Source organism: Stomoxys calcitrans, chromosome 1 (genome assembly GCF_963082655.1).
Source record: "Stomoxys calcitrans chromosome 1, idStoCalc2.1, whole genome shotgun sequence".
Taxonomy (NCBI): Eukaryota; Metazoa; Arthropoda; class Insecta; order Diptera; family Muscidae; genus Stomoxys; species Stomoxys calcitrans.
Genome location: NC_081552.1, coordinates 164160397 through 164184781, shown reverse-complemented (window position 1 = coordinate 164184781; position 24385 = coordinate 164160397). Strand labels below are relative to the sequence as shown.

At 37.7% G+C, this 24385-nt stretch overlaps 1 protein-coding gene and 1 long non-coding RNA gene across 11 annotated transcripts in view; one reads left to right on the top strand and one right to left on the bottom strand.

Moving 5' to 3' along the window:
* The first annotated feature begins 5564 nt into the window (after positions 1-5564).
* On the top strand, positions 5565-11544 carry LOC131995105 (uncharacterized). The gene is made up of 3 exons (XR_009397154.1): positions 5565-5934; positions 10784-10848; positions 10920-11544. It is a non-coding gene; the product is annotated as an uncharacterized LOC131995105 (long non-coding RNA).
* Positions 11545-21785: 10241 nt separating this feature from the next.
* LOC106094741 (anion exchange protein 3) overlaps positions 21786-24385 on the bottom strand; it is a 189428-nt gene continuing 186828 nt past the window's right edge. For all 10 annotated transcript variants that reach the window (XM_059362994.1, XM_059363009.1, XM_059363013.1 and 7 more), the window contains one exon: positions 21786-23309. In XM_059362994.1, the coding sequence (XP_059218977.1) occupies positions 23238-23309 (72 nt within the window). In that variant the 3' untranslated portion in view covers positions 21786-23237. The remainder of the gene's footprint in view (positions 23310-24385) is intronic.

Sequence of the window (24385 nt, the reverse complement as noted above, 5' to 3'; positions counted from 1 at the left end):
TTTTGGAAGTCACAACAGAACGCAACATGCAAAATTTCAGCCAAATCGGACAAAAATTGCGGCTTCTAAAGGCTCAAGAAGTCAAATAGGAAGATCGGTTTATATGAGAAACATATCAAGTTGTAGACCGATGTTAACCATACGACGTGTTCTCCATTCTTAAAATACTTCATTTCTGCCCGATATTCTCATGATGTCTGATTTAGGGGAGTTTTCGGGGGTGAGGTGGTCCCCCAGACACTTGGCCCTAAAAAAATGTCTGCATCGTGCTCTTCTCTCAAATACCATTTATTTAAACCCCATATTGCCATTGGTTTAAACGGAGTTTACAGGATGAGGCGTCCCCAAACACATGGCCCCAAAAATTGGTTATCAAATTCGTTTTCTAATCTCAAATACCTCTCATTTGAGCCACATATTGGCATGGTCGAAAATTTTTTATCCTATGGGGGGTGTTTTGGGAGAGGGGTGATGACCTGAATACATGGTCCTACAGTTGGATATCAAATTCGTATTCTACTCCCAAATAACTTTATTTGAGCCCCATATTGCGATGGTCACTAAAAAATTGCTGTTTGTGGGGTATTTTGGGAAAGGGGTAGACCCCCAGAAAATTGGTTCCGAAAATGGGTATCAATTCTTGCTCTAGCCCCAATACCTTTCATTTAAGCCCCACATGGTCAAGGTCGGTAAATATGCCCGATTTAGGGGTGTTTTGGGGAGTGGGGTGGTTCCCCAAAAACTAAGCCCTGAAAATATAGCAGCAACGTGCTCTTCTCTCAAATATCATTTATTTCAACCCCATATTGCCATTGGCCTCAACATTTGATATCAAATTTGTTTTCTAATCTCAAATTCCATTCATTTAAAACCCTTATTGCAAAAAATATGTCCGGTTTGGGGTATGGGCCCTAAAAACAATCAATATCGAGCTCCACTGTCTTGAAGACCCAAATTGTATTGGTGAGCGAATACGTCCTATTGTTATTATGGTGCGCGGACGTCCCCTAGACAGTTGGTCTCGAATGTTGATATCAGATTCATGGTCTACTCCCAATTACCCGTCATTTGAGCCAAATTTTTCCATAGTCGGCACACATTACCGGTTTGGGGGTGTTTTGGGGTATAGAGCGGCCACTCAGTGATTTGGCTTTGAAAATATATATCAGATTCGTGTTCTACTCTAAGAAACCTTTTATTTGGGCCTCATATTGCAATGGTCAGCAAATACTTCCTATTTGGGTGTTATTATGGACGTTGGGCGGTCTCATAGACATATTTCCCGAATATTGATATCAGATTTGTGCTTTACTTCCAAAGACCTATCATTTGAGCCCCATATTGCTATGGCCGTAAATTTGTCCTCTTTGGGGGAACATATAAAGGGTGATTTTTTTGAGGTTAGGATTTTCATGCATTAGTATTTGACAGATCACGTGGGATTTCAGACATGGTGTCAAAGAGAAAGATGCTCAGTATGCTTTGACATTTCATCATGAATAGACTTACTAACGAGCAACGCTTGCAAATCATTGAATTTTATTACCAAAATCAGTGTTCGGTTCGAAATGTGTTCATTCACCGTAACGTTGCGTCCAACAGCATCTTTGAAAAAATACGGTCCAATGATTCCACCAGCGTACAAACCACACCAAACAGTGCATTTTTCGGGATGCATGGGCAGTTCTTGAACGGCTTCTGGTTGCTCTTCACTCCAAATGCGGCAATTTTGCTTATTTACGTAGCCATTCAACCAGAAATGAGCCTCATCGCTGAACAAAATTTGTCAAAATTTGAACACATTTCGAACCGAACACTGATTTTGGTAATAAAATTCAATGATTTGCAAGCGTTGCTCGTTAGTAAGTCTATTCATGATGAAATGTCAAAGCATACTGAGCATCTTTCTCTTTGACACCATGTCTGAAATCCCACGTGATCTGTCAAATACTAATGCATGAAAATCCTAACCTCAAAAAAATCACCCTTTATATGGAAGCTATATCCAAATCTGAACCGACTTTTTCCAATTTCAATAGGCTTCGTCTCTAGGCCGAAAAACAGCCCATACCAAATTTGAAGACGATCGGATGAAAATTGCGACCTGTAGTTTGTACACAAATTAACATGGACAGACAGACAGACGAATATAGCTAAATCGAATCAGAAAGTGATTCTCAGTCGATCGGTATACTTATCAATGGGTCTATCTCTCTTCCTTTTGGGTATTACAAACTAGTTCACTAAGTTATAATAGTAGAGGTGTAGGGTATAAAAATGTAGACCCTATTTTCACCACGTGATCATTAGGTACCATCTGTAAAAATTTGAAGAAAATCGTTTCAGCCGTTTTTGAATCTATAAGGAACACACAAACAAACAAACACATATTGATTTTCATATATAAGACTAGCTGAACCCGGCCCGCTTCGCTGCGTTTCCTTTTACACCATATGAATTATAACTTTCCTTTAAATTACTCTTCTTTGCATTCACTAAGTTACGTATATATTTTGCGGCCATGTTTTTATAGAACTTTTAGATTATTTTGGAAGCTTGTCTCAGGGTAGGAGGGTTACACAAGTAAAAGTTTGCTAAGTTCGGCGGGGCCGAATCTTATATACCCTCCACCATGGATCGCATTTGTCGAGTCCTTTTCCCGGCATCTCTTCTTAGGCAAAAAAAGGATAAAAAAAAGATTTGCTCTGCTATTAGAGAGATATCAAGGTATGGTCCGGTTTGGACCACAATTAAATTATATGTTGGAGACCTGTGTAAAATGTCAGCCAATTCGAATAAGAATTGCGCCCATTGGGGGCTCAAGAAGTAAAATAAAGAGATCGATTGAACTCCCATTGTATCGGGCTATAGACCGATTCAGACCATAATAAACACGTATGTTGATGGTCATGAGGGAATCGTTCATACAAAATTTCAGACAAATCGGATAATACAGGCTCAAGAAGTCAAGATCCCAGATCGGTTTATATGACAGCTATATCAGGTTATGAACCGATTTGAACCTTATTTGACACAGTAGTTGAAAGTAAGAATAAAATACGTCATGCAAATTTCGGCCAAATCGGAATAGGAATCGCGCCCTCTACAAGCTCAAGAAGTTAAGTCCCCATATCTGTTTATATGACAGCTACATCAGGTTGGAACCATACTTGGCACAGTTATTGGATATCGTAACAAAATACTTAGTGTCAAAATTCATTCAAATCGGATAAGAATTGCGCCCTCTATAGGCTCAAGAAGTCAAGACCCAAGATCGGTTTATATGGCAGCTTTATCAGGTTATGGACCGATTTGAACCATACTTGGCACAGTTGTTGGATATCATAACAAAACACGTCGTGCAAAATTTCATTCCAATCGGATAAGAATTGCGCACTCTAGAGGCTCAAGAAGTCAAGACCCAAGATCGGTTTATATGACAGCTATATCAGGTTATAGACCGATTTGAACCATACTTGGCACAGTTGTTGAATATCATAACAAAACACGTCGTGCAAAATTTCATTCCAATCGGATAGGAATTGCGAACTCTAGAGGCTCAAGAAGTCAAGACCCAAGATCGGTTTATATGGCAGCTATATCAAAACATGGACCGATATGGCCCATTTACAATACCAACCGACCTACACCATTAAGAAGTATTTCTGCAAAATTTCAAGCGGCTAGCTTTACTCCTTCGGAAGTTAGCGTGCTTTCGACAGACAGACGGACGGACGGACAGACGGACGGACATGGCTAGATCGACATAAAATGTCACGACGATCAAGAATATATATATTTTATGGGGTCTCAGACGAATATTTCGAGTAGTTACAAACAGAATGACGAAATTAGTATACCCCCTATCCTATGGTGGAGGTAATAAAAATGTGTGTCTATCGGCATGCCACTTGGGCTCGATTATAAAAAGGAGGTTTCTTATCTTTGAGCTAAATTTTCAATCAAACCCGCTCCACTGAGCTTTCGCTTTCAAGATGTAGAAAAATTTCACCTCTGTAACGTAACCAACTCTCCAATAGCTCTGATTATTTGTACGTTCGTTGAGCCTTCCCCTCTAACAGTTTAAGACAAACTTGGATATTCGCATTCTACCAAATAAATTGATCAAGTATCCGTGACAAGTTTGGCTTAGACTTAAGATATGCCGTACTACGAGGCCATGTCCGTCTTTTTCAAGATTTGGAAGACTAGGATAGGCAAATTTCGTCATATTAAGCCATCAGGCGGGCGATGAGATCATCACCCAATCCCAAGAAGCCCATTTATAGGAGGACCAATGACTGAGGTTATCCAGATAAACCTCAACCGTAGTGGGACAGCTACACACGCTCTGGGCATCACTTTATCTGTCTTTCAACTCTCCGACACTGCCACCTACGTCGGAGCTGCAACGGTTGGTGAAGAAAGCAAAACAGCCAGGAAATAAGATACTAATAGGGTGCGATGCGAACGGGAGGAGGTTTTAGATGTGGCAATATGTTCGAAAATTCTAATCGATGAGGTTCAGGATTGGATGGTCTCCATGGAGCATTCCTTCTCAAACCATCGTTAAATTAGGTTTAGAATCGTAATGCCAGCGCCGAATCCGATAAGCTTCCGAAATAAGTTGAAAACAAACTGGCCAAAGTTAGGAACACTACTCAGTAGAAGTGACGCACCACTATTCCTCAATAAAACGATTTCGATATCGGACAAGGTCAATTACTTAGGTGTGATTTTGGACAGGAAACCAAATTGGAATGTCATATACAGGAGCGTACCGCAATTACAACCAGGAAGGTAAGGTCACGAACAGTCTTGCAGCGTAAGAAGAAGATTAACAACTTCTAAATTTGATGGCACAATACGCATCAATGCTATTAATAACAATCTGACTAAAAATATATTCATATACACCATAGGAATTAACCATAGCTACAACCTTGTGCCTAGTACCACATTTTACTTTTAAAGGGTCACCACCCACTCTTGCACATGGCCGGTAGTTTTGATGACATATATAGCCACGGTATGTCAATAGACGTGGTAGAAACATATGATTTTGACCAAGTTTCAGTTATTTCGACAAAATTCAATATTCCTAAGCTAATATATTCCTAAACTAATGTATTTTAAAAGTATTACTTCTCAATGCAAAACTGCGCAAATTGCCTTTGGCTACATCGGTAGCTTTCATATAAATATATATATTCGTCCAATTTTGATATATAATAATATGTAATATGGCAATAATGTAATCATTTGTTAACCGATTCTCTTGAAATTTGGCGGTAAGGATTTTCTTACGACTTTGGATCCCATATATATTCGCCCTATTCTTACTTCAAGCATATTTATTAACCAATCTTCGATGAATCTTCCCTAGGGAAATATGTAGTCAATTGCCCAAAATATACCGGTACCAACCTGCAGAATAACCTATCTGGGCTTACAGGGCATATCCTACAGGGAATGAAAAGTTTCAATTGTCATAACTTATGTTTCTTAATTATTTTGTAAAAAATCGATTTATTATTGTTAAAAATTGCTATCCGTTAAATATATTTGCTAACTAATGTAATCCAGCAAACCTGCAAACAGTTGCAGTTGAAGAGAGGTATCGGAAGAAAAGCACAGAGGACAAACATCTATTCCGCAGAAAAAAAAGAAATGGAAAGACGTGAGTGTGAGCGAATTGAGATGTACAGGAGTCAGAATAAAGTCCGGAAATTCTACCGAAGAATTAGACATCAAACCGATGGCTTTGGTGCAGGCACATCCTCCTGCGGACACAAAAAAGAAAAACAGCTAACTGACACAGATAGTATGCTGAGGATATGGAAAATACATTTTTATACCCACCACCGAAGGTGGGTATAAAATTTTGTCATTCTGATTGCAACACATCGAAATATTCATATCTGACCCTTTAAGGTATATATAAAGTATATATAGATATATATTATTGATCAGATTTTGTTTTGCCTATAAGCAGGTTAAGTTCGAAGATGGGCTATATCGGAATATATCTTGATATAGCCCCAATATAGACCGATCTGCCGATTTAGGGTCTTTAGCCCATAAAAGCCACATTTATTATCCGATTTTGCTGAAATTTAAAACAGTAAGTTGTGTTAGGCCCTTCGATATCCTTCTTCAATTTGGCTCAGATCGCTCCAGATTTGGATATAACTGCCATATAGACCGAACTCTCGATTTAAGGTCTTGCGCCCACAAAAGACGCATTTATCGTCCGATTTTGCCATTATTTGGGACAGTGAGTTGTGTTAGGCCCTTCGAAATTATTCGTTAATGTGGCGAAGATCGGTCCCGATTTGGATATAGCTGCCATATAGACTGATCTCTCGATATAAAGTTTTGGGCCCATAAAAGGCGTATTTTTTGTCCGATGTCGCCGAAATTTGGGACAGTGAGTTGTGTTATGCCCTTCGACATCTTTCTAGAATTTGACTCAGATCGGTCCAGATTTGGATATGGCTGCCATATAGACCGATCTCTCGATTTAAGGTCTTGCGCCCGTACAAGGCGCATTTATTGTCCGAAGACGCCGAAATTTGGGACAGTGGGTTGTGTTAGGCCATTCGACATTCTTCTTCAATTTGGCCCTGATCGGTACAGATTTGTATATAGTTTCCATATAGACCGATCCGCCGATTTAGGGTCTTAGGCCCATAAAAACCATATTTATCATTCGATTTGGCTGAAATTTTGGGACTGTGCGTTGTGTTAAGCCCTTCGACATCCTTCTTCAATTTGGCTTAGAGCGGCCCAGATTTGGATATAGCTGCCATATAGACCGTCCTCTCGATTTAAGGTCTTGCGCCCATAAAAGGCGCATTTATCGTCCGATTCCGATGAGTCGTTAGGCCTTTCGACATCCTTCTTCAATTTGGCCTAGATCTGTCCAGATTTGGATATAGCCGCCATATGGACCGATCTCTCGATTTAAGGTTTTGGGCCCTTAAAAGGCGCATTTATTGTCCGATGCCGCCGAAATTTGGGACAGTGAGACAGTTAAGTCCCTCGACGTATTTCTGCAATATGGCATGGATCGTTCCAGATTTGGATATAGCTGTCATATAGACCAATCTATTGATATAAAGTTTTGGGCCCATAAAAGGCGCATTTATTGTCCGATGTCGCCGAAATTGGGGAGAGTGAGTAGTGTTAGGAGCTTCAACATCCTTCTTCAATTTGGTGTAGATCGGTCCAGATTTGAATATAGGCAATATAGACCGATCTCCCATTTTAAGGCTTTGGGCCCATAAAATTCGCATTTATTGTCCGATGTCGCCGAAATTTGGGACAGTGAGTTGTGTTAGGCTCTTCGAAATTTTTCTGCAACTTGGCCCAAATCGGTTCAGATTTGGATATAGCTGCCATATAGACCGATATCCCGATTTAAAGCCTTGGCCCCTTAAAAGGCCAATAACTTAACGCCTTTTTACTTGTTCCAGTGTAAAAATATCATAAATAACACTCGGACAGTATTAAATTCTATTGTTATGCTAAATCACACTGTTCTTTCGAAAGTACACAGAAAAAAAAGTTGCCGAATATTTAGGATTTTTCCTTATTCGCAGGATTTTAGCAATGAAAACGAGCCAAAGAACCAAAACTTTAAAATTAAGATATTGTGTTTAAATTTAATTTCCTATTTACTTACGGATACGACTATCCTTTTCAAATTTTAACTGTTTAATTATGATGAGTATAGAAAATGAATATGGCGTCCCACCAAGGATCGATCCTGGTGCCATTCTACCAAAAACTCAATGTAACGCTTCAACATTTGGTCGACGTCCCACAGGATCCCATCGTGTACTAACGCAGTTAAAACAAAAAAGCTTTTTAAAATCGTTCCAAATCATTGAATCGGTCCAAACAAGTTTTAGTCGATTCACAACAATTAATTTATGCAATACAGTTTTGACGTTATTGAGGCCACGTAGCGCACAGGATAGCATGTCCGTCTATAACGTGTGATAGGCATTTGCACGACCCGGATTGCCCTCGCCTGTCGCTGATGGGAATAAAATGTTCGCTGGGACGCAGGTTTGATGTTGTGGTGTTTTTTTCACTCTTTGGACATTTTATCTTTCTTACATAGTTTCTCTTAAACATATTGTCTTTTTAGCTTCGTTTTTTTTTAATATTTTATCTGATTCCAGTTTACAACAAACTAGACTTGACTTACAACACAGATTGCATTTATTTACCTGTTTCCCCATATTTGGCAATATAACAGGGGTGTGTTATATCTATCCGTTTCGTTGAGGTTTAAACCAGGTGTGTCATAGCTCAGTGGGAGTGTATCAGACTAGCATGACAGACGATTATGATTCAAACCCCGGCGTGGGAGAAATTTCTTTTTTAGTAATTTTTTTTTGTGTGCTTTGTCGTCTATTTTTTGTGGCCTTGAGATAGGACATTAATTAATGGAAGTTAATAATCATTAGGTGGGTTTTTTCCGTTAACTCGATTCTATACCCTCCACCATAGGATGGGGGGTATATATATATTCTTGGAGGGTGTAAAGTATATATATTCTTGATCGTTGTGACATTTTATGTCGATCTAGCAATGTCCGTCCGCCTGTCCGTCCGTCCGTCTGTCCGTCCGTCCGTCTGTCCGTCAGTCTATCGAAAGCACGCTAACTTCCGAAGGAGTAAAGTTAGCCGCTTGTAAATGGGCCATATCGGTCCATTTTTTGATATAACTGCCATAAAAATCGATCTTGGGTCTTGACTTCTTGGCATCTAGAGTGCACAAATCTTATCCGATTGGAATGAAATTTTGCATGACGTGTTTTGTTATGATATTCAACAACTGTGCCAAGTATGGTTCAAATGGGTTAATAACCTGATATAGCTGTCATATAAACAGATATGGGGACTTGACTTCTTGAGCTTCTAGAGGGCGCAATTCCTATCCGATTTGGCTGAAATTTTGTAGCATATAACTGGTAAAAATGATGGTTGATGTCAGTTTGGAAGACAATTGATGGCCATGCACGCTTAGCATCCGGCCTTATTGCTCGTCGGAGGGGGGATTCGAAATTGCCTCAATGTCCCGGTACCATCTTGCCACACAAAATATAAAAACTTTCGCGTGCATATCAAGTAGTTTTGATTAGAAAACAAGTAAAAGCGTGCTAAGTTCGGCCGGGCCGAATCTTACATACCCTCCACCATGGATCGCATTTGTCGAGTTCTTTTCCCGGCATCTCTTCCTATGCAAAAAAAAAAGATTTAAGAAAAGATTTGCTCTGCTATTAGAGCGAGACCTGGAGACCTGTGTAAAATGTCTGCCAATTCGAATAAGAATTGCGCTCTTTGTGAGCTCAAAAAGTAAAATATGGAGATCGATTTATATGGGAGCTGTATCGGGCTATGGACCGATTCAGACCATAATAAACACGTATGTTGATGGTCATGAAAGAATCCGTCGTATAAAATTTCAGGCAAATCTGATAATAATTGCGACCTCTAGAGGCTCAAGAAGTCAAGATCCCAGATCGGTTTATATGGCAGCTATATCAGGTTATGAACCGAATTGTACTTTATTTGACACAGTTGTTGAAAGTAACAATAAAAAAACGTCTTGCGAAATTTCAGCCAAATCGGATAGGAATTGCGCCCTCTAGAAGCTCAAGAAGTCAAGTCCCCAGATCTGTTTATATGACAGCTGTATCAGGTTATGAATCGATTTGAACCATATGAGGAACAGTTGTTGGATATCATAACAAAATACTACGTGCCAAAATTCATTCAAATTGGATAAGAATTGCGCCCTCTAGAGGCTCAAGAAGTCAAGACCCAAAATCGGTTTATATGACAGCTATATCAGGTTATGGACCGATTTGAACCATACTTGGCACAGTTGTTGGATATCGAAACAAAACACGTTGTGCAAGATTTCATTCCAATCGGATAAGAATTGCGCACTTTAGAGGCTCAATAAGTCAAGACCCCAGATCGGTTTATATGGCAGCTATATCAGGTTATGAACCGATTTAAACCATACTTAGCACAGTTGTTGGATATAATAACAAAACACGTTGTGCAAAATTTCATTCCAATCGGATAAGAATTGCGCCCTTTAGAGGCTCAAGAAGTCAAGACCCCAGATCGGTTTATATGGCAGCTATATCAGGTTATGGACCGATTTGAACCATACTTGGCACAGTTGTTGGATATCATAACAAAACACGTCGTGCCAAATTTCATTCCAATCGTATAAGAATTGCGCACTCTAGAGGCTCAAGAAGTCAAGACCCAAGATCGGTTTATATGGCAGCTATATCAAAACATGGACCGATATGGCCCATTTACAATACCAACCGACCTACACTAATAAGAAGTATTTGTGCAAAATTTCAAGCGGCTAGCTTTACTCCTTCGGAAGTTAGCGTGCTTTCGACAGACAGACGGACGGACGGACGGACGGCAATCCGCATCCGTAGCAAACACGGTTCTATTGGCCAGACATTCCTGATAGCGGTGGCCAGTTTGGTGACAGTTCCAACAATTTAGGCTAACTGCTGATATTTGCTCACTAGCTTCATCTAAAGACTCGACATCGTCATTCACCAAAAGCTCGTCTAACTCAGAAACACGCTTAGAACCTAAACTGGGTCTAGAAAAGCCTAGTCCACTCTTGCGACGAATGTCCTGCAGAAAAAATTCTCTTCTCCTACAAATATCTCTTAACTCCTGCAGAGATGTTATTTTCAAATTCAATATTTCATGTTGTATTTCAGGCAGCAAGTTCCGTCTAAGTATTTCAACCAACATGATATTTGAAAGAGGTTCCTTCAACCTGTCTGTAAGTTCGACCACTGATTCATAAAAATTATCAAAACTCTCTCCTTGTTTTTGTTTCCGGTCTTTAATAAGCTCTCTAATATCGACGTCCGATCTTGAATCACTATATTGCTGCCTCAAGGCACGGCACAAATCATTCCAACTAACTGAAGAAATCGATGGTAACGCCAGAACCAGTCTGCTGCCTTGGCCTCAAAAGTGAACTAGCATTGCGACACAATAGGTCGAAATCACCTTGGAGTGTTTGTGAAGTTAAAGCTTCCACTCTATATATAAAATTTTCAACGGATATATTATTCGGGCTTCCGGTAAATTTCAGTCTCCAATTTGAAATAATGTGAAGAACTTATCAGGTCTAGAATTCAAGTCAGATGAAGAATTATTGGAAATAGACGGGCCTGAACGACTTGTATTGAGAGGGGCATGACCATGATTCTGAGAAATTCCGAATAACTCCCTAAAAGCACGTTCCTCGACAGCTGGTAAAGTATGCATCTGCCTTGGCGATGTATGCTGAGAAGCCGGCTGTACAACAACTGGAGAATTCGACTGACCGTTTAGATTCATTCTTGAAAATATTGACTCCATATTACTCTGAACTAATCTGGATATCTGGTCAGCTAAGCCGAACAAAAATTGCGTCTGTTGAGCTGATATAATAAAAGATACTATCTCTTGAAGCTCATTCGGGTTGGTACCCCCAGGTCTTTCAGTGGCATTTGCACTGGTAGTAGCTGTTGCAGCCGCGTTTGACTAACTTACGGACCTTTGACTACTAGGTTCTTGAGTCGAAATCATTTTAGCTTGTGACCTGGTAGTTGTACCCGTGATACTTGTAGTTGACGGTTCAGCAAAAAGTCTAGAATAACATACTGGACAAAAAGGTCTAAGTTTCTCAATTTTTAAAAGGCAATATCTGTGGAAAATATGATCTTATGGCATTGGGCCTTCTTGGTTATCTCGGAAGCACAAGCACCACATGTTGGCTGCTCGTCAACAGAAATATCAACATCCAAATTACCCGCAATTAATTATCTTTTTTTTTAACTTTTTTTCACAATTTTCTAGATGGAATTTAGATAACGATTTTTTTGCTATAGTAATCTTCCTGAAGCCACAAAAGTTATCACTTCTTTACAGCTTACATCGATGCTATTAATTAAGGCACAAATCTTGGCAGACTCAATAATAGTAACGAGTTTCACGAGGATGTTGCACAATGATGATGAAGGGTGCACTTTCTTTGGTGTTTTCGACTCGTTTTCCTTGCAAGCATTAAAATTTTTTAAATTATTTTGCACCACTGGACAGACACACGGCTGCAAGTATGCCTAAGCCGCACACAAGATCTTTGATGCGTTAATCACGGTAGCTCGACGAAACTGATTATTGGTTTGGATGACAAAAATAGTGTAGGCAATCGCAAACAAAGAGAGCAGAGCATGAATGTAGGTTTGATCAAATTTTGTATTATGCTTCATATCATTTGCAATGACGTCAAGGCCTAACACAAGAATATTAAAGGAGAGAAAAAATTGATTTTAGGGAGATTATGAGGCAAATTTAAATGAAATGAAATACCTTTTTTTCCTTATATCAAGCCAAAGGGGGAAAAATTACAAAAGCAAGTCTAGATAGAAAATGACTTATCCATTCGCGGAGGAAATAATTCTAACTCTCACGAATTAATTACCTGCAATTTCTGTGAGGCAAAAAATTATAAAAATAAATAAATACCTCAAAAGTCTATTCTCGAAATTAAATAATCTGGGGGTAATCATACTTACATTGCAGAAATGCGATAATATTTTCTTTGTAAGATCACTTCACAAGAAAAATATCAAACTCGAGTAACTGGCACTGACTTTCAGCAAGTAAAAGGTTAACAGAAAGAAAAACTCTGCCCTTCAAATCTTAGAGGCAGAAAGATGTTCACCGGTGGACAATGCGATAACAAAATGGACGAGTTTGGCCCATTTTGGATAGAAGAAACCTCTGAGAGGCCCTCAACTAACGTTTCCTTTCCAAAAAATTTTCCAAAACGGCCAAAGCGAAAGCTAGAAAAACGTCAACTCCATGATAGATACTATCTATCATTAAGCCCAAAATAACCAACAGGGGTCGCTCAAAAGCAAAACGTTACAAATCCATAATTCAAATTTCAAGAGGAAATATTGTATAATAGAAAACAGACTCAAAGTAAGTTGGGATTGCAAGCGCCTCTACAATTTTGCATGACGTATTTTAATCTTACTTTCAACTACTGTGTCAAATAAGGTTCAAATCGGTTCATAACCTGATATAGCTGTCATATAAAACGATCTGGGATCTTGACTTCTTGAGCCTGTATTATCCGATTTGCCTGAAATATTGTATGAAGGATTCTCTCATGACCATCAACATACGTGTTTATTATGGTTTGAATCGGTCTATAGCCCGATACAACTCCCATATAAATCGATCTCTCTATTTTACTTCTTGAGCCCACAAAGGGCGCAATTCTTATTCGAATTGGCTGACATTTTACACAGGTCTCCAACATATAATTGAATTGTGGTTCAAACCGGACCATATCTTGATATCGCTCTAATAACAGAGCAAATCTTTTCTTATATCCTGTTTTGCCTAAGAAGAGATACCGCGAAAAGAATTCGACAAATGCGATCCATGGTGGAGGGTATAAAAGATTCGGCCCGGCCGAATTTAGCACGCTTTTACTTGTTTTTTGTGGCCTTAAGATAGGACACGAATTAATGGAAGTTAATGATCATTACGTTGATTTTTTCCGTTAACTCGTTTTTTTGCACTCTTTTCGTTGGTAGTGAATAAATATTGGAAGACCATCTTCCATCACAGTAAAGCTTCATCAAAGACAGCATACAATAGTTTTGAAGCATTTTTTTGATTGTTACATTTGAACCAGTACACAACATAAAAGTTCCATACGTTTGACAAAGTGCCGAATCAAATTTAGTGGCTTTTAAAGAGAAAATAATTAAGCCCAAGGACTACCCAAGATACTATTTTAACCAACACGTGATTTTTGGATAAAATTAATTGATACGGATCATATTGATCAACCACTTAGTAAGTTGTTTTTTATACTCTCCACCATAAGATGGGGGGTATACTAATTTCGTCATTCTGATTGTAACTACTCGAAATATTCGTCTGAGACCCCATAAAGTATATATATTCTTGATCGTCGTGAAATTTTATGTCGATCTAGCCATGTCCGTCCGTCCGTCTGTCTGTCGAAAGCACGCTAACTTCCGAAGGAGTAAAGCTAGCCGCTTGAAATTTTGCACAAATACTTCTTATTAGTGTAGGTCGGTTGGTATTGTAAATGGGCCATATCAGTCCATGTTTTGATATAGCTGCCATCTAAACCGATCTTGGGTCTTGACTTCTTGAGCCTCTAGAGTGCGCAATTCTTATCTGATTGGAATGAAATTTTGCACGACGTGTTTTGTTATTATATCCAACAACTGTGCCAAGTATGCTTCAAATTGGTTCATAACCTGATATAGCTGCCATATAAACCGATCTGGGGTCTTGACTTCTTGAGCCTCTAGAGTGCGCAATTCTAATCCGATTGGAATGAAATTTTGCACGACGTGTTTCGTTACGATATCCAACAACTGTGCCAAGTATGGTTAAAATCGGTCGATAACCTTATATAGCTGTCATATAAACCGATTTTGGGTCTTGATTTCTTGAGCCTCTAGAGGGCGCAATTCTTATCCAATTTGAATGAATTTTGGAACGTAGTATTTTGTTATGATATCCAACAACTGTGCCAAGTATGGTTCAAATCGGTTCATAACCTGATGTAGCTCTCATATAAACAGATCTGGGGACTTGACTTCTTGAGCTGCTAGAGGGCTCAATTTCTATCCGATTTGGCTTATATCCTTTTATTTGCCTAAGAAGAGATGCCGAGAAAAGAACTCGACCAATGCGATCCATGGTGGAGGGTATACAAGATTCGACCCGGCCGAACTTAACACTCTTTTACTTGTTTTTATATAAATGAAACCACTGTTTAATAACAATATTGAAAGCAATAAAGATCAGTTTAGTATTTCTATGCGACCGGATGAGTTCGAAACGAACATGTTCATTTAGATAAGCAATTGTACCTAGACTTAAGAATTTTCTGTTATTAAAGTATATGGATACTTTAATAACAGAAAATTCAAATGAAATTCATGATGGTAGGTCTTTTGTTATTTCTTTCTTATGTGAGGTAGGGAAATGTATAGGCACAGTGTTTGGGATCTTATTAAATTCGATTACCTTTAAGATCATGGTAGGGCTAGGGTAAAGAGGCAGTAGGCTCCGTTGACATCAGCAGAACCTACATAACAAATGATTATTTTATGGTTTATACCTTTGTTGTTTTCTTTTAATTTTTTCTAACCAATTTGGGCATTATTGATTTTTAGTATGGTTAGATATGGTCCACTTAATGATAGTTTCAGAGTATATATAAATTTTTTTTTGGTTTGGTTTTTATGCAACACGGGAGTCTATTAAATATTTATATATGTTGAAGATTGTTCTTTTTTGTGATCTCGGAGAATCGAACCCCCCGCCCGACTGCCTTTCACTTTGAAGGTCTCATTTGACTTCTTTTGGTTCTACACCTTCGAAACAATCTACGTTGCAAAAGTTTTCAAGTCTCAGAGTTGATTGGACAGATACCCTTGTAGGAATTTTATCAAGAAATATTTTTCTATGATTGCTTTTGTACGTTACAAACGCTGCGAGTACCACTGCTTGCGCCCAATTTCTCGGCGCAAGCAGTGGTACTCGCAGACGAGCGTGATGGGATTCGTGGTATGGAAATAATATGGACGGGATGACAGGACCTCAGTCACTTTTGGCAAATAACCGTTATTGATCCGAAGAGATGCGCCAGGTTGTTCAACCGTTAAATTATTGTGCATCCCGAGAGAGGCAGGGCAAAGAGGATAGCCATTCGCCGTATTTGTTATCCCCGAGTCGATGAACAGCCATCACAATTTACCGTGGGCGAAGTTACGAATGTCATCCATGGCGCCAAATCATCTAAGACTTTGAGCCCCGACGGAATCTCTACATTGATGTTGAAGAATCTGGATTCACCTGGAGTTGAGTACCTTACCACTGTCCTCAACCTTATAGTTCCCGATGTCTGGAAAATGGGCAGAGTGATCCCGCTATTGAAGCCTGGGAAAGACCCGAGTTCGGGGGAGTCGTACAGACCGATCTCCCTTCTCTCACCAGTGGCAAAGGCGCTTGAGGCATTACTCCTCCCGAGTCTCATAGGAGAATATCCATTCGCCGAGCATTAACATGGATTTCGAAAACTGCACAGCACAACAACAGCTTTGCATGCCATCACCGCATACATTTGTCGTGGCTTCAATCAGTCCAGGCCATGTGATAGGACGGTCCTCGTGGCACTGGACCTATTGAAGGCATTCGACACGGTCAGCCATGCCAAATTATTTGAGGACATCGCCAACACGTCCCTCCAGCCAGGCCTGAAACGATGATAATTGCTTTGTACGTAGTTAACAAGGTTTCCTTGTCTGCACCCTAAGTGCTGCCAGCAAGTGACTTGAGGACCTTGTTTCTACTTTTGACTTTATCGCAGATTGCTGTGGCATGTGGGGAGAATGTGTAAGCAAGCAGACGAAAGATAGAACACAATAAACTGCTACAACAACAACAACAAAAACAAACGCTAAACCAATCCCGGCGAATCCTGGCGGTTTATGTGGCACAGTTGTTTGAAGTGATACCCAAACAACACGTGCAAAATTTCAGCCAAATCGGAAAAGAATTGCGCCCTCTAGAAGCTTAAGAAGATTAATCGGGTGATCGGTCTATATAGCAGCTATATCAGATTATGGACTAATTTGAATCTTACTTAACACAGTTGTCGGAAGTGATACCAAAACACCACGTGGAAAATTTCAACCAAATTGGATAACAATTGCGGCCTCTAGAGGCTCTAGAAACCTAATCGGGAGATCGATTTATATGGCAGCTATATCAGGTTATGATCTGATTTCCACCATACCTTGCACAGTTATTGGAACTGATACCAAAACACTACATGTACAGTTTCAGGCAAATTGGATAAGAATTGAGCCCTCGAAATTCCCAAGAAATCAAGACCCAAGATCGGTTTATATAGCAGCTATATCAAAACATGAACCGATTTGGCCCATTAACTATCCCAAACGACCAATACAAATAAGAAGTGTTTATGGAAAATTTCAAGCGCCTAGCTTTACTACTTCAAACGTTATCGTGCTTTCAACAGACAGACGGACGGACTTGGCTAGATCGACTTAAAATATCATCACGATCAAGAATATATGTACTTAATGGAGTCTTAGACGCATAGGTCGAGGTGTTACAAACGAAATGACGAAATTAGTATACCCCCATCATAAAAATTCATAAAATCTTTAATTGGAACGACTGTACGGTCTATATAATTTAATGTTTGAATGCTATTTCATGCAAATGTTGATCGTGACTGCGCCTTAAATGGTCCATCCGCTTAGTCCGTTTTTGACATACTCTTTCCAACATGTCGGCCGGTATCTCACGAATAAATGCTTCAACGTTGTCCTCCAATGCGTCAATTGAAGCGGGCTAGTCTGTAGAGACATGAGCTCAAACATAACCCCACAAAAAATAGTCTAAAGGCGTTAAATTTCGCCTCTTAATAAGTCCATTGTTACGAGTGCTGTGTGGCATGTGGCACCGTCTTGTTTAAGCCAAATGTTGTCTTGTTTAAGCCAAAAGTCAAGCTCTTGAAATTTGGGCAAAAAAAGATAGATATCATATGATAGAGCTCACCATACACATTTAAGTTACGATTCGCATCATCTTTTAAGAAGTACGGTCCTATGATGCCACCAGCCCATAAACCGCACCAAACTGCGACTTTGCCTGGATGCATTGGTAGCTCTTGAAATGCTTCTGGAGGATCTTCACTCCAAAATCGATAATTTTACTTATTTACGTACCCATTGAGCCAAAAATGAGCTTCGTCGTAAAATGGAAGACGCGCGCGATTAACTTTTTTAACAGAGCACGCATTTCAATAATATAATTCAAAATTTTGCAAACGTTTTTCGTTTGTAAGACGATTCATGGTTAAATTATAAACCAAATTGAAGATGTTTGACAGTGAAACAAAACACCATACTTTGACCCCATATTTTCAAAATCGAAAATGATCAAAATTCTTCTGTTACTGTGAAATTGATTAAGATACCTCAAACTTTTTTTGCAAATTGTGGTCGCTACGGGATGTAGGAACTGGCCCATCGGAGTTGACATTTGGTTTAAATCAAAGCGGAATTTTGTACTGCTTGCCAACACACTAGACCGATCCTTAATTTTCAAAGCCTAACAAATGTGGTTGTCTTTGCGAATATCTTAGTTTTATAGTGATAGTCTTGGAGAATCAGCTTCAGTATTTTGATAAAGTTTTCCCTTTGCGCTCATTTTAGTTTGCTCTCAAACTAGTTTTATTTTTTGTGTCCATCAATTTGTTTTAAATGACTTCTATTTCCATAAAATTTTACGCAAACAAATTAAAAAAGCAACTATAAATGTTAAATACTTCAAAAAAAAAAATTTACGATTTTGATAAGAAAGAAATTGCATCCAACTATTGACGTATATGGATATAATTTGCATCATGCCTGTATAAATCCTAAAGTTTCCTAATTTGTTGGAGATAAAATAAGAAAAGGTGGTAGAACTAGAAATCAGGTGTACAAAGAGATTTCCACGTTATTGCAGTTGTAAACTTTTTGATTTCTTTGCCCATTATTTTTTTTTCGGTTGATAAATTGGTCACAAATGACCAGCGACAACCGTAAGTGTTCTATAAAACTTGCTATCATAAATAAAAGTCTGCCTACTTACATTATTTTGACGAATTTCCTTTCTAAAGCTGGGTATTAAGATCTTTGCATTGTTAAACTTTTTTTTGGAAAAAAATCAATGACTCAAAAAGTAAAATTTAAAATTTTTTAAAAAATATTTCACTGTGTCTACAAAGCTGCTGACTGATAGATTTCGATCGTTAACCCCGTTTACACTGGTCTTTAAATCCGGATTTTATAGCTCGATCATCTGTTTTCCCTTTACAAAATCAGCTGACGAAAGCCTTAAATCCGGATATAATGGTTTTCTAATGGTCTCATTAGAAATAATTATTTTAAAATGTATGTCAATCTGGGTGATTCGGTCTTTAAAGAAAATGTCATTAACCCATAAATACGAATGGGTAGAAAAATATCCAAGAGCTCCATTCTTGGGTATTTTTCTAAGAAAAATTCCAGCTCTAGCTAGGAAAGAGGCATCCTAATGAATTTTGGTTTGACGTAAAGTAGACGACTACAACTAGTTAAAAACAATTTTTCCCACGTTGTAAGATCATGTTTTGGGGGAAATTGGAAAAATATCCAAAAAAATTTTTTCTCAAAATTCTTAGGAGTGAGATTTCTGGAATCAATTTTAGTGTATTTTTGCACTTGGTGGTTTCTTATTAAAAAAAATAATTTGTGATGCTTTTTTATTCCAATGTAATAATGCTAAATGCTTACAAATTATTAAAAATATATTTTTTGTTTGTTCTAAATACATTGTGACTTGTGACTGAAAATAAAAAGAAGATTTTCTATTTATTTTAAAAAATTTTTACAACTTGTTTTTAAAAATTTTCTTAAAAAAAATTTGTTTTTTAAAAAAATGACTAAGTCGATATAGTGCTCTAAACAATGAATATATGAAATTTCATCCAAATTGGATGAGGGAATTAAGGGTCAAGCGTAATGAATTAAAATATTTACTGAAAATTGTCTTTCGAAAAAACTTTAGGAAAATATTTCTGTTTAAATAGATCTCATTGAAATTTATAGAAATCTTTCTTTAAAAAAATAATTGCGAGGATGCCCGGGCCTGAGCAACCTTTTGACTTAAAACAATATTTCATTGAAATTTTGCCTTTAGAATAAAATGTTGTTCAAGTTTTATCATTACATAGAAAAAAATTATTTTTGTATTACATTTTGTGATTTTGCATTTTGTTTTTGTTTCTATTTGGGACAGTAAAGCATTATAAAAAAACTTAAAAAATGTTTAAGCAAAATGTTTTAATGAAATTTGAGCTTTATAAAAAATTTTCGAGGTAGACTGGGCAAAAGCTTGTCTTTAGTAAATTTTTCACTAATATATAGTAGAAAAAAAATCATTAATATGTAGTTTTTAGAAAAAATGTTATTGAAATTTATTGAAAAATTATTTCTAGATTGATCCGGCCATGGCTGAAGAGAAGGTTGCGGGCTTGAGCCCGATGGCACCCCCTGGCTAAGTCCCTAGCTCTTATATAAACCGATCTCCCGATTTGAATTTTTGAGGCGCTGGAAGCCCCAATTTTTGTCAGATTTGGCTGAAATTTAGCACGTATTTTTCTGTTGTGTTCTTCCAACAACTGGGCCAAGTACGGCTCAAATCGGTCTATAACCTGATGTAGATCCCATATAAACCGATCTCTCCATTTGACTTCTTGGGTTATGAACCGATTTGAACCTTATTTGACACAGTTGTTGAAAGTAAAAATAAAATACGTCATGCAAAATTTTAGCCAAATCGGATAGGAACTGCGCCCTCTAGAAGCTCAAGAAGTCAAATCCCCAGATCTGTTTATATGACAGCTATATCAGGTTATGGGCCGATTTCAACCATACTTGGCACAATTGTTGGATATCATAACGAAATACTTCGTGCAATAAGAATTGTGCCTTCTAGAGGCTCAAGAAGTCAAGACCCAAGATCGGATTATATGGCAGCTATATCAGGTTATGGACCGATTTGAGCCATACTTGGCACAGTTGTTGGATATAACAACAAAACACGTCGTGCAAAATTTCATTTCAATCGGATAAGAATTGCGCACTCTAGAGGCTCAAGAAGTCAAGACCCAAGATCGGTTGATATGGCAGCTATATCAGGTTATGGACCGATTTGAACCATACTTTGCACAGTTGTTGGATATCATAACAAAACACGTCGTGCAAAATTTCATTCCAATCGGATAAGAATTGCGCACTCTAGAGGCTCAAGAAGTCAAGACCCAAGATCGGTTTATATGGCAGCTATATCAGGTTATGGACCGATTTGAACCATACTTGGCACAGTTATTGGATATAACAACAAAACACGTCGTGCAAAATTTCATTCCAATCGGATAAGAATTGCGCACTCTAGAGGCTCAAGAAGTCAAGACCCAAGATCGGTTTATATGGCAGCTATATCAGGTTATGAACCGATTTGAACCATACTTTGCACAGTTGTTGGATATTATGGCAAAACACGTCTTGCAAAATTTCATTCCAATCGGATAAGAATTGCGCACTCTAGAGGCTCAAGAAGTCAAGACCCAAGATCGGTTTATATGGCAGCTATATCAAAACATGGACCGATATGGCCCATTTACAATACCAACCGACCTACACTAATAAGAAGTATTTGTGCAAAATTTCAAGCGGCTAGCTTTACTCCTTCGGAAGTTAGCGTGCTTTCGACAGACAGACGGACGGACGGACGGACGGACAGACGGACGGACATGGCTAGATCGACATAAAATGTCGCGACGATCAAGAATATATATACTTTATGGGGTCTCAGACGAATATTTCGAGTAGTTACAAACAGAATGACGAAATTAGTATACCCCCCATCTTATGGTGGAGGGTATAAAAAGCAAAGAACTTGATCTATTGTGGAGAGAATATAAGATTCGACCCGGCCGAACTTATCACGCTTTAACTTGCTCTCAATAGGCTATCACACTGTGACACACTGGCTTCCGAGTGAACTCACCTTTTATACCGAAATCTTAAAATGCTGACATAATTATTAATTTTTCAATAAGTTTATTAAAAGGAAACTACTGTAAGTACAACATATTATTATATAATATGAAAATATTGCCTAAATTATTATATATATATTTTTCTTTTAATTTGTTAGAATGTGCAACCATTCTGAACTTTGTTCATAGATAGAATTCATGTGAGTTCAAGCGGGTCTTACAAAAAACATGTTTTCCAGAGCCATGATATTGTATGCGTTTTCAACAATTCATCTGAGGTAACTTTTACGATTATTTAAGCTGTTTACAGGACTCGCAATTTTTCAACAATTAAAAGTACATATTTTGTTTTTGCCAAGTTAAAAAAAAACTGGCTCAAGATATTTGAAATTTGTAATTAAAATTAAATTAGAATTCTTCACTATCGTTTATTTGTATTCATTTTTAGTTTTGTTTATAATTGGTTTAAAGTTTACACTAGGTGTTTATTTTCTATCCAAAGTTCAAATCGTTGATTTACAATGTCTTTTTGTAGGTTTTGCATGGCTGCAAATGCATGCACACGCACATGTGTAGCTGAAATCATTTTGTACGTGCGTAAATATAACATTTCGAATGTAGAATTACATATTTCATAAATATTTTATTTATTTTCCATGTATGTTTTTATGTTTTGTATGTACTGTAGCAGTAATAGTGTAGTTTGTATTGTTTTCAACCTGATATTTAAGTACACAATCACAAAGATGGCTTAAAGCATTTTGGAACTTTATGGTTCACTCTTTTGTTTTATCAATTATAGTTCTGCATTCGATTCATACGCCTATGTTCGTTACATTATTTTGTTTTGGTATATATTTAGTATTTAGTATTTTTTTTTTTTTTTTTTGGTTAACAAATAAATATCAATTTACAAGTACGAAGAAAACTAAGGACAACAGAAAAAGGCGATTAAGTACTTATATAGATATATATGTATATGTATGTTGTTTGTAAATGTACAATTTCTTTTCTATCTTTCAACTACGTCTACAATTGGGACTTATACTTTTAATAATTGGTTTTATAGTTTTAATACTTTAAGTAATAAAGCTCACAATGGATTTTTTTTTTTCAAATATAACTTAGTGATTTAATTGAAACTGAAATGTAATAAGACATACATATGTATGTGGTTGGTGAGTGAATGTGGGTGTATGTGTTTTATTTTAATTCAATGTGAAAGGGATATCGAATTTCGTGTGGCATAGCTTGAATATGGTAATTGCAACAATAGTCATTATTTTAAGTACTTAATATTTAAGACGCAGCATTAGGCCTAGCTTGCTCTATCGTAGATCTCGCAAAAACTGTTTAACAATTTAAGAAATTAAAGTATTCTAACATATATGTAGTTTTACTTTTTTTGTTTCTGAGTTCATTAACCACATTGATTATAACAATAAAATTTGTGCAATTAATAGGTGCCGAAGCGTGATAGAAAAAGATTTATTTTACGCTGGAATAGTTGCTTCTTCGTAAAAGTCTGGTTCGTCTTCATCAGGTTTTGCCTCACTACCATCCAGCTGCAGGAAAGAGAATTTAAAAACAATTATTGAAAGTATATAACAATGAAGACTAAAACACAGATAAAAATAATTTTGAAAAACAACAACTTTGGTTGAAAAAACAACTACGGCAACAATTTATTTTGTATCTCCACGACCCAAAGTACAAAATTATACAATAGTTGAAAGGCACTCTTTGCAAGCCAACATATAACAACAACTACAAAATATCCATAAGCAAGACAAAATACCATCTAACCAGACGCCGCATGGCGTTGCTTCGGGTGGTGGCGTTTTTATTTTATTTGTTCGGCTCACGCTGTTTTCTCTGTAACTCTCTCTACTAATCTTCTTATATATAACAAGTGAAAGCGTGCTAAGTTCGGCCGGGCCGAATCTTATATACCCTCCACCATGGATCGCATTTGTCGAGTTCTTTTCCCGGCATCTCTTCTTAGGCAAAAACGGATATAAGAAAAGAGTTGCGTTGCTATTAAAACGATATCAAGATATGGTCCGGTTCGGACCACAATTAAATTATATGTTGGAGACCTGTGTAAAATTTCAGCCAATTCGTATAAGAATTGCGCCCATTGGGGCTCACGAAGTAAAATAGAGAGAACGATTTATATGGGATCTGAATCGGGCTATAGACCGATTCAGACCATAATAAACACGTTTGTTGATGGTCATGAGAGGATCCGTCGTACAAAATTTCAGGCATATCGGATAATAATTGCGACTTCTAGGGGTCAAGATGTCAAGATCCCAGATCGGTTTATATGGCAGCTATATCAGGTTATGAACTGATTTGAACCTTATTTGACACAGTTGTTGAAAGTAAAAATAAAATACGTCATGCAAAATTTCAGCCAAATCGGATAGGAATTGCGCCCTCTAGAAACTCAAAAAATCAAATCCCCAGATCTGTTTATATGACAGCTATATCAGGTTATGAACCGATTTGAACGATACTTGGCACAGTTGTTGGATATCATAACGAAATACTTCGTGCAAAAATTCATTCAAATCGGATAAGAATTGTGCCCTCACTGTTGTTGGATATAATAAGAAAACACGTCGCGCAAAATTTC